Source organism: Homalodisca vitripennis, chromosome 4 (assembly GCF_021130785.1).
Source record: "Homalodisca vitripennis isolate AUS2020 chromosome 4, UT_GWSS_2.1, whole genome shotgun sequence".
Taxonomy (NCBI): Eukaryota; Metazoa; Arthropoda; class Insecta; order Hemiptera; family Cicadellidae; genus Homalodisca; species Homalodisca vitripennis.
Window position 1 is genome coordinate 200744259 of NC_060210.1, and position 12328 is coordinate 200756586.

The window sequence follows — 12328 nt, forward strand, 5'->3', positions numbered from 1 at the left end:
TTCCCTTTTCTTTTGATTTGTTAGATTTTCTGCACGGTTTTGACTATCTAGGTTTAAACGGTTAAGTTTTTGCTCTAGAAGATAGTGATTATTTTTTAGTTGAACAATCTCTGTTACCAGTGGGGTTGATTCAGCTACTGAAAATGGTGGGGAGTCTGTTTGTGTACCAGCTTCTTCAAGAACCTTTTCTTGGGACATATTTTCTTGGGTTTTTAAACGTTTTTTTAAAATTAAGATTTCTTTAGATAGCTCTTTAATCTTTTGTTCATAGTCATTTAGAACTTGTGCTTGTCGTCTATCGTGGTCTTCAAAGATTTGTTGTGTATCAATAAGTAGTTGCTTTTCCTTTCCAAGTTGCCTATCCATATCAGAAATTTTTTGTTGAAAATTTTCTACTCTTGAGAGATAAGTTTCTTCCTCTCGGCTGTAATCTTCAATTTTAGCCTCCATGCTGTTTAGCAAGAAGTTTAACCTTCGATTGTCTTCTTTGAGGGCCTCGTTTTCTTTAAGCAGTGCTTTTCCCAATTTTGCTGCCATGATTAGACTGTCTTCCCCATTTTGTTCACTTTCAATTAAGCTTTCTTCTAGCTCTGGTAGTGTACTTTCTAATATTGAGTCTTGACTAATATAGCCTTTTAGGGTTTTATTGGAGTTGCTCTCTGTTAGAGACTTATTACAAGATGGGTTTTTAAAAAATGTCTCAGCTTCTTTCAATGCCTCATTAAATTTTTTGTTTTTGAAATTGTCTGTTTTTGGTTTTCCATGAATTAATTTGTATTCTGAATACAGACACATGTCATTTTGTTTGACATTTGCAGTGTTTTCATCTCCAAAGAATGTGACATTGTATTTGGTAGTTCTGTCAGTTTTTGTAACCCCTTTTATCACTGCCGGCCAGTAGGGATAGCCTTTTACCTTTGCAAATACCATAACTCCTACTTCATATAGAGCATTTGTGTCCGTGGCCATTTTATTGTTCAAAAATGAATATATGTTTTAAATGTAAAAAATGAAAAACTGTTTTTTATAACGAGGTTTGACAGACTCCTCGTGGTTAATGTTTTTTTAAATGTCAAAATGGAAAACTGTTTTTTATAACGAGGTTTGACAGACTCCTCATAGTTAATGTTTTTGAATGTCAAAAATGGAAAACTGTTTTTTATAACGAGGTTTGGCAGACTCCTCGTGGTTAATGTTTTTTAAATGTCAAAATGGAAAACTGTTTTTTATAACGAGGTTTGGCAGACTCCTCGTGGTTAAATTTTTTCATGCGGCAGATTGTTTAGAAAATCGAGGTCAGGTGGGAAGCAGGTCTGTTGATTGTTGACGGCTGTGTATACAAATAAGCTGCTGTCACTAGGTCAGGTGTGGAATGTGATGTTGTCAGCACAGTCAGCACTGTTTTCAGTTGTCACCATATGGCTTGAGTTTATTCGATGATTTTAAGTCAAGTATTCTTGATTGTGTAAATACAATTTTTGACTTTTAGTGTTTATAAGCTTGTTATTATAATTTCATTAGTGATAAAGTTGTTTGATTTTAAAAAGTGCTTGAGATTTGATTACAGTTTAGTTCTTGTGTTACAGTGAGATTGTTATAATTGTCTTAGATTCTTGAGTAGTTTAGTTTTCTTGAAGTTTTATGGTGAAATGGACTTACAGTAGTTCCAGGTAAATTGCTGCACAAGTGAGTAAATATTTGTTGTTAAAATACACACTTAAATACACTTTTAACTGGGAGCCACTTCACTTTGACTGTAGTCAGTCAGCCATCTTGGGTTTTTTTTTTATATATGTATAATACATATTCTTACAGCTATATTCAAAAGCTTTAGTTTTGTACCAATATTGATAGTATTTAGTTTGTTACGCGATCAATAAATAAAAAAGTATTACTTGCCCATATATCGGCACTTGGCCGTATTCACGTGTACCGCCCTTGCCGATATGTCGGCACTTGGCACTCAAAGGGTTAAACGCACGAGGCTTAGCAGACTTGCCAATGACAGTTAGTTTTAATTTATGGCTTCCCGACGCGTTTGAAGCGGCTAGCACAGTCAGTCTCTCTTTGCTTTTTTTGTGACCCGGAGCAGCTTTTTCTTCCCGTGAAGCTAGAGTTTTTGATGGCAAAGTTTTAAAATTCAAACCAGTTTCATCACAGTTGTAAATCTGATCAGGTGTTAAATTTTCACTTTTAATAAGATTTTTTAACTTTTCACAGAACTGAACAACTGCCTCGGAATCCACCGAAAGTTTCTCCCCACAAATTTCTAACTGCCTCACGCCATAACGTTTTTTCCAACGGTCAAGCCATCCTACACTTGCCGTAAAACCTTCCACACCTTCATTGATTTCATTGCGAAAGTACAATGCCTTTTCCTGTAAAATAGGTCCGGAAATAGGAAACCTTTGTTTCTTTGTTGACAAAACCATACAAATAGGGCCTCGCTAGTTTTTTCATACTCTGCTTTCTTTATAGACTTCCGCTCATTAGTACACTTTTCTGAGCACTTTTCTGATACAAATTTTCAATTTTATCGCGATTCCTTCGCCAGTCACCAACTGTCACTTCACCAACTCCGTACTCGGCAGCTAATTTTTTTAACGTTTCACCTTTATCAAGTCTTTTAAGAGCTTCTAGTTTTGTTTTTATTGGTACAAACTTTCTTTTACTTTTTGAACTCATAGTTGACTGTACAATGAACACATAAACATTTCAGAAAATACTTTTTTACTAAAACTTAATATTTAGACAACAAGTACTGTACTTTGTAAATAACAGACAGGTAAGCGCACTGCAATCGTAATCTAAAACAACCGTACCGCAGTCGAACGTGATGAGCAACGGACTGATTAATTTTTAGACAATACGGGGCGCGATGTTCCGTGGCCTTGACAATAGGGTGGGGGTGGGGCGGTGCAAATGAAGTGGAACTGATGAGTCAGGCTGCCAGCTTCTCCAAGTAGCCTAGCACTCAGTTTACATACATGCGCTCGGGTGTGTTGTACAAATATGTCAATATCACATTTTATTTTTTTACATGTGTTGGCTCGGATTTAACGGAACCTCGGACTATCGAGACTCGAACTATCGGGACTCTACTGTATTTAACAAAATATATATATTGTATTTTACAAAAAAAATTATTACAATTCCCATACTTATTTTCATTTTAGTACATTTTTATATAATATAACCAACAAATTCCAATGAAAATCTATTTTTATGCCCTAAAATACCTCTTTTAAGTCTTTTCTTCTCCCCACATCCACCTGAACAACAATTTCTAAACATCATAAGTGTCCTATATATATTTTTAAAAACGATACAAAACAATGAGCCATTAATTTTTGCAGTACATCTGAGATCGTAGTGTTTTCTAAAGTAAATAAATTAGTATTGGATATTTATATAAACTGTTCATAGTGTACATTTTAATAAATATGACCACAACATTGTGGCATTGGCTGATGTACTTACAATCCTTGCAACTACTCATTTATAAACTCTTAAAATAGTTTTTATGTCCCTAATTTGTGTTTTAAATATGTTCGAACTTTTTATAAGTATATTTAATTTAATTTATAAAATATTTAATATATTTTGAATTATAAATAAAATGTAGCATTAAATGCTTTCTTTATCTTTATTTTTGTTTATGATTGAAAAGGAACATACATGTAATAGAAAGTGTTGCTACATAAATTATCAATTTTATTGTTGTTAATACTTAATTAATTTAAAAACCTCAATATTCATAGTAAAATTATTAATGATTGATCACATTATCAGAAAAGGAAGAAAATTAAATTTTCTTTTTAGAAAATAAAATTTTCTTTTTAGAAAAATAAATAAAAAATTACTATACTTTATTTTATACTGCAAGACAAGACTTTAATGCAAAAAATTAAACCTTAAAGTAAATTAAATTAAATTAAAAACTAAAAGGTGTTATTGGAAAATATATTAGGCGTTTCTACATTATTTATATAGAGTACACATTTTTAACAATAAAAAACTAATCTGTTAGTTTTTTACCATTATTACATTATTATTACATACCACATAAGTGGTATTTGCGTTCTGGCACTCTTGGGAGTTATATACTTATGCTCTCAGGTGTAGCTAGCACTCTTGGGAGTTATATACTTATGCTCTCAGGTGTAGCTAGCACTCTTGGGAGTTATATACTTATGCTCTCAGGTGTAGCTAGCACTCTTGGGAGTTATATACTTATGCTCTCAGGTGTAGCTAGCACTCTTGGGAGTTATATACTTATGCTCCCAGGTGTAGCTAGCACTCTTGGGAGTTATATACTTATGCTCTCAGGTGTAGCTAGCACTCTTGGGAGTTATATACTTATGCTCTCAGGTGTAGCTAGCACTCTTGGGAGTTATATACTTATGCTCTCAGGTGTAGCTAGCACTCTTGGGAGTTATATACTTATGCTCCCAGGTGTAGCTAGCACTCTTAAGAGTCAGACATTACACTGTGTATGTCATTTGTTTGATTATAAAGTTTCAGCAGACATTTTCATCTGTTACTTTTTTAATGATAAATAACAAACTCACCACAAACCCCATCAGTTTCTCATCCTCCTCCTCATCTTCATCATTTTTGTGGTTGTGTGACTGTACTTTATTATCTTTCTTAGTTTGCTCTGCCGTCAAGGAAGTGTTGGGTTCTTGTTTGTCAGGAGAGTCACATTCAGCAAGTGGCTTGCTGCTGCTGCTGCTGTTGTTGTTGTTGTTGTTGTCAGGATCCATGTACTTCTTGATTACGTTGAATATTTCTCTTGCAATTATCTGTTCCTTCACATCAGCTGGTTTTGTATCATCTTGTCTGGCAGCAGCTGATTTTGTATCATCCTGTCTGGCAGCTGCTGCATCTAAAAAATATGTACAAAATCTTAAGTTTTCAAAGTATTATCCATGACTAGGAGTACCAGGAGCATCTGATGCTATTTAACAGTAGCATGACTCAATTCATTTTATATTTATTATTTTGGTCCTTCAACACCTTAAACAAAACTATGTTATTGGAAAGAACAGATTTTATTCGACTTAATGAGAAAATTACATGTTAATAAAACGATCCTTCTGCCTTCAAAGAGGAAGCGATGTCAGCAATGAGGCCACTCTATCTCTATCTACCATTGATAGAGATACATACACAATATAAATACGTTTAGATTAGGTTATAATTATTTTATAGCAAAATTTAAGAAAACCTTTGTAACGATTTGTATGGATTTTAGGAAGCAACGTGTCACCGTACAGGACTAGGCTTGTAGCCGCCTGCACGATGAAGGCCGTGGAGCGACCATAATCCTAATTACACAATATCCTCCTGCCAGCTTTGATAAGTATTTAAAGTTATAATTTAAGGACGAATCAGTAAAAGTAAATCGTAAAACAATTTATTAACCGCCAAAGATAATTTACACATATCAACACCAACCCCACGCCAACCTCCCATCATGACAAAACCCGCCCCAACATACTAACAATTTAGAATTTACAATCACCACCTATAATTTTCCGGCACCTAACCCCCCCTTGATTATTAAATCAATCCATAGTGTAACACACAATACCACAAACAAATAATTTAACTAAGACTTGCGACAGGTAAGTAAAATCTCCGTCACCGCCACTCGCCGATCAGACATCTTCGCTCTTCCGTCACTCAATTTAGACTCCGTTATCAGACCACCGGTCCTCCATCAGCACGCGGCTTATCAGAAAGACCGGTCCTAACCGTTGATTCGGCGGTCTGATATATGTGGTGGGCAGTCACCACACCTTTAAGAGTGCTCACATGATCTGAGACTGAATTTGGGTACTGTCTCGAGGGGTATTCTTCTTTTATCGGCAGAAGTACGGGGTGGCACCCCTGCCGCCACCAAAGCCCGCACTGATGGCCAGGGGAATTTCCAATCAGTACTTTCCCGACCTCAGATCGTGTGCCAGATCGTCCAACTTTTCCAACATCAGTTCACATTGAATATCTGGCCGTGGGCGCCACCCTGCACTTCTGCCGATAAAAGAAAAACATCCCTCGAGACAGTACCCAAATTCAGTCTCAGATCACTAGAGCACTCGTTCACTTTTTATACTTATAATACATACATACGTACTTCTCTACTTATATATACTTATAATACATACATATGTACTTCCCTACTTATATAGCCTAATTCCACAGAAACAGAGTGGCCACCTCCTTGCCAACATCAAACAACCGATCGTAATAATGACATGTAATTTTCACAGCAAGTCAAATAAAGTCTGTTCTTTCTTATTAGAAAGAAAACTTCTAATTACTACATTATTATGTAGTATTTTTTAAGTCCCCGGTAAGAAAAACTTTTCCAAAAATAGTGGCCCCCGGATAATATCAAAGTACCATTATTAGTACATAACCAATAAGCAACTGTAGAGCTTAAGAGGTATTTCAATTGGTCATGTAGTTAATTATTTTTAGTTTTAAATCATCTTTATATTTCAGTGTCCAAATTATAGGGAAACAAATGTAGTCTCTTGTGAAGGTGAAGGTACAGTACGTGTTGTTGGTCACAATTAAAATATTGAGTAAGTGGATAACAAGTTAACATGTATACAGAGAGTTTATACAGTATGGTACATAATATGAACAGAGTTCTTATAAGAGGTAAAAATGTGGCTGTGATAAACCCAGAACTATAGTACCCATACAGCGCACAACGGAAAACTATAGTGTATAGTCCAATAAACAATGTTTTTTATTAAATAAATTTAGATAAACTATATAAAAATTACATATATACCGATTTTATAAATCTCCACAAAAAATATACATTTACATTCAAAGCCTGAGGTTTTACAATTTAATTTAGAAGAAATAAAACCAGATATTTTACCAATAACTGAAAAATATTCATTTTTAGAGCTTAATGTGCAAAATTATAAAGAATGTTTTCATTTCACATAATTAATTGCAATATCAACTGGAAGAGAAGATGGCATACTGAATTGCCATCAAAAATAAAAAAAGGATTATGATCTGAAGCTGAGGACTCTACGACAAGAGATAAATTAAATTTTCATCACTACATCTGAAATTAATAAAAAAACCACCAGGAAAACTATCAGCAGTGAGGTATTGTCTTTTAATTTAGTCCCAGTTTTTACCTGGCAGATGGAAGGAAGTTGTAGGAGAAATTTTTAGTGACCTTGACAAAGTAAGCTAACATTTTAATTCTTTTTTTACAACTGCAGCTGAGAAAATGTTCCACCAGACTAACACCCAAAAGACAAGTACTGCTCAAATAAATAATTCATTCCAAAGGGAAGTTCTTACATACTGGCAACTTACATCACATGAAAGGATCTTGAAGGTGGTTTCTTCCCTACAATCAATAACTTCTACTGGGATTGATCGTATCCTTTCAAAGACAGTAATATTTTGCATAATGAAATTGTTTAAACCATCACTGACATCATTAATAAATCCCTGTCCCAGGGAAATCTAAATTCCTTTCCTTCTAAAGTTAATCATAAATTTATCCTCTCTACAAACAACGAAGTAAACAGGAGGTGAAAACTAAAGACCAATATCATTAATTCTAACTATTTCTGCAATTTTTGAAAAAAAAAAAAAAAAAAAAAAAAAAAAAAAAAAAAAAAAAAAATAGTATTAGTTGGGATCACATATTGTTAAACTTCATGCAAGATAACATGGGTTCTTACTGCAAAATCGACATAAGTGTACTTATTGACTTAATTGAACAAATAATTGATAAAGTTGAAAGAAAAACTTAGAAGTGTATTTCTTGACCTCGGCAAAGCTTTTAACTCTTTGGATCGCAGTTTAATAATTCACAAGTTCAAATCCCTGAAATGTGAGGGAAGAGCACTGTTGTGATTTCAAAGCCATCTTACATGGAGAGACCAAATAGCTTAAATAAAAAAGTACAGAATGGTACTGAAAGAATTGTAAAATCAAAACCACAAATAGTCAAAAATGTCTCTTGAGATTTTGTATTGGAACAAGTTTTTTTTACCATCCACTGTTTGTGATATTCCATGATGAATGTATCCTGTTAACTGGCAGTAACTCTACTGAGCTCTTGGACAATAACTCCTACATCACAGTGAGCATCGCACAGGAGTATTGTGATGACAATGATGAATGTATCCTGTTAACTGGCAGTAACTCTACTGAGCTCTTGGACAATAACTCCTACATCACAGTGAGCATGGCACAGGAGTATTGTGATGACAATGATGAATGTATCCTGTTAACTGGCAGTAACTCTACTGAGCTCTTGGACAATAACTCCTACATCACAGTGAGCATGGCACAGGAGTATTGTGATGACAATGATGAATGTATCCTGTTAACTGGCAGTAACTCTACTGAGCTCTTGGACAATAACTCCTACATCACAGTGAGCATGGCACAGGAGTATTGTGATGACAATGATGAATGTATCCTGTTAACTGGCAGTAACTCTACTGAGCTCTTGGACAATAACTCCTACATCACAGTGAGCATGGCACAGGAGTATTGTGATGACAATGATGAATGTATCCTGTTAACTGGCAGTAACTCTACTGAGCTCTTGGACAATAACTCCTACATCACAGTGAGCATGGCACAGGAGTATTGTGATGACAATGATGAATGTATCCTGTTAACTGGCAGTAACTCTACTGAGCTCTTGGACAATAACTCCTACATCACAGTGAGCATGGCACAGGAGTATTGTGATGACAATGATGAATGTATCCTGTTAACTGGCAGTAACTCTACTGAGCTCTTGGACAATAACTCCTACATCACAGTGAGCATCGCATAGGAGTATTGTGATGACAATGATCTTGTTTTTAACTCCTCAAGACAAATATCACCGAGCTTCCAGATCTACAAAGGGTTGAAGCAACCAAGCATCTGGGTGAACATCTCTCTTGGAAGCTTCACTAGCTGTGTTCTTTAACTCAATTCTGCTGTTTGTATATTTAAAATAACAAGATTGTAAGCTCACCAAGAGCAACAAAATTGGCATATTATGTATGCTCCTCTTTGAGCCCCATATTATTGTTATTGGACAATCCTCTGAAGAAAGCTCTTCAATTGACAATATGGAAAGAGTTAGTTTTCCTCGTAAAGTACATAGTTTTTGAATGTTTAAACAATGAAGTACAAAAAAGATTTTTAGTTTTTAAAAGGCATTTGGTTGTATATTAATCATATATTATTATTTATAAAAGCAAGGTTATAATAGTGTGAAAATTGTTGGTTGAAATTTAACATTGTCCTTATGGCTAAAAACAAGATGGCCGCCACCAGTACTTAACTCAGGAGTTTTACATTAGCCTTGGGTTCTACTTCTTTACCTTGAATATTTACATAGATTTTACACCGGTTCTCATAACCATCTTCTCTCAAAAACAAATTGTTACACCTAACACAAACTGTAACTTATTCTCTAATAGGCGCCATACTTTGGGAGGGAGACTGTCACATCGGAGGAAACTGCTCGAGTGAATTGATGTCCGGGACGGGTGGAGGGGTGGCAGTGACGACGGTCGTCGGACTGTTCACAGTTGTTGATGACCTGGTCACAGGTCTCCGTGGAGCAGCCACAGACCTCCGAGAAGAGGGCACAAAGTCCACAACTACGGAATGTATGTAAACACAAGAGACCAGTTTTGAGGTGGTTAATAATTATAAACCTCAAGCTTGACAATGTGTTGGTTGTAACCTCAGGGTTTCATAAAAAATCATTTGAACATCATTTTTCTTTAAATATTACATTAATATGTATTATATTACATGGCATATTTTTTGTATTAAATTAAACTATTTCAAGTTTCAATGAGTTTCACTTCTAACACACTTGAATATCGATAGAAATATTTAACTGTCGAGAGTAAAAAACAATTGTCAGCAATATTGGTTGGCAAATGTAACACTTGCTTTACTTATTTGCTATCACTGTTTCTTTACATTCCCTTCACTCAACTTCCATCTTCCACATTTGAAAGATTTCTGTGCCAGTAGCTACTCTTCCTAGGTCATCAGTTCGGTCTGCAAACGTAATTTGCTCTTCATTGTTTACGGAGTTAAAATACTTGTCCAGTTTAGTTTATACCTAAAACTTATTGTGCTTCTTCCTCCTCACCTTCTTCTTCAGAAAGAGAACTTTTAGAATTAAAAGATTGATTGTAACAGATGCATCTTGTAATAAAAATTTAAACACTGTAATGTATCTTATTTTTATCATATTTCAAAAAATAAATACTGGGCTATAATCACTTCAAAATATTTTTAAAATGTTGTAATATTAAAGAAGAAGTAAAGATCAAGTTAATAAAATGACTGTTTCAGGGATACAACAAAAACTATTCAAACTACAGTGACAACAAGTGAACGATATCAAACCTCATTGTAAGAAAAACAAAATGATGAAACCTTATCGACTTATTAGCAAGTTGAAGAAAGTAACAAAGTGAAGTGGAACACACTCTAGTACACCACTGTTTGCAGGGGTTAGCCAGAGCCAATCAACTATAGTTTACAATATTAGAGACAGACTCAAAACGTTGCCAGAATGATTTTCTTCTCTATTCAAGCAGGAGTTTGCTAAAGAGAATTTGATCCTCCTGCATCTATTGGAGATAATGTGCTCTAAGTTTGTTATGTTTCTGTTCTTCCACTGAAAACTTGTTAAGACGCTGCAGTTATTTGTTGGACTGTGAAATTTCATCTAGAGAACAACAAGCAATTATCAAATTTTTCAGTTTGCTAGAAAAATCTCTATACAGGTATGAGATCTTTGTGTTGTTGAGTTAAGCATACAGAGAAGATTCATTTTAAAAAAAGGCAGGCTGGCAAAAAAAATTTCATTACGATTGCAGATACATTGAAGATGTTGGGAACAGGCCCATTTACTTGTTACTGTTACTGCCTGAAAAAAAGAAATTAGATTGTATATATCCAGGGACCTGACTGACATGGCTCTTGGAGATGACAGTTTCTTGAAAAAAGTTGACTAAGACAGTGATAAGACGAGGTTCTTCCTGTACAACCCTCAGACAAAACATCAGTTATTTTCATGGAAGTAAAACACTGAACAAAGGAAATAAAAATTCATCTTGGACAGAAGTTTTTCTTTCTGCTATGGGCCGGCCTATTGCCATGCACTTAAGCCTCAAGGGCCTTTTGCGCATCCCGGAAGCACACCATGATTTCAGCAGTTCCACAAACCGCCGAAAATAACCTATCAGGTCCTCCTAGGGAAATTCACCACCCTTGTCCAAACTACCAAAGATGGCATACCGCTCCCTTGCTATTGCAGGGCAATCAAAGAGCAAGTGTTCAGCAGTTTTCTCCTGCTCATCATACATTCTATAGAGCGGACCCTCTCGAAGGATGCAGACTCTGTGAAGATGCTTGCTTCCTCAGGTGACCATGCCCCGTCATCAGACCTATAACCCGAGAAGACATTGATCTATTTAGTGAGAGAAGGTCAGACGCCACTCTGGAGGAAGGCTTCTGTAGTACCATTCTGCTTCATTCTCAGACCCGGATGCAACCTCCACCTTCTCTCATGTTCAGTGCAAATCCATTTCGAGACCTTGAAATACCGCATAACAGTTGAGGGCGTGTCATAATTGACGCTCAGCCCCGGTTGGCCAGAGCATCAGCTCTTTCATTTCCAGGGATCCCCCCATGACCAGGAACCCAACAAATAGTCGCATTGTTGATTCTGGCAAGGGAAGAAACAACTTTATTTTATTTTATTTATTTATTCAACGGTCAACACCTTTAACAATAGTAATTATAATAAAGTATATGGCAAATATGTACAATAGAATGACAAAAGTTTAACATGCGATTGTAACATGCAATGATAGTATAAATAAATATAAATCGTTTATAGTATAAATAACACGCAAAGATAAACAAAATTACAAACAAACCCAAGTTAATAATAATAAATTAAGTGGAAATCCATGCTAAAGATCAGGCCATGGAAATATTTACGACAATATTGGAATAGATATAACTATTGGCATTCATATAAAAGGAAAAGATCGAACAGGTTTTTTAATGAGTGATTAAAACAGCAACAATTACAAACCATTAAATATCAGAACCCCCTCACCACAATCAACATTCCAAGCTGACAGAATCAATAACAAAAAGAAAAAAGGAGTTACAAAAATGCACAAGGAAAAACAAAAAAAATGTTCATGTGGCATACAGTTTGAATAATTCCCTTTTAAAGGCAGGCAAACTCAGTCTAAAAAAATCCAAACCACGTGGGAGACTTGATAGC

The 12328-nt window shown here is 35.2% G+C and overlaps 1 protein-coding gene across 6 annotated transcripts in view; it reads right to left on the reverse strand.

The window, feature by feature from the left end:
* LOC124360893 (titin homolog) overlaps positions 1-12328 on the reverse strand; it is a 52790-nt gene that overhangs the window by 11827 nt on the left and 28635 nt on the right. For 4 of the 6 annotated variants that reach the window (XM_046814878.1, XM_046814875.1, XM_046814879.1 and 1 more), the window contains one exon: positions 4572-4888. In XM_046814878.1, the coding sequence (XP_046670834.1) occupies positions 4572-4888 (317 nt within the window). The remainder of the gene's footprint in view (positions 1-4571; positions 4889-12328) is intronic. The other 2 variants (XM_046814876.1, XM_046814880.1) reach the window with 1 other exon arrangement.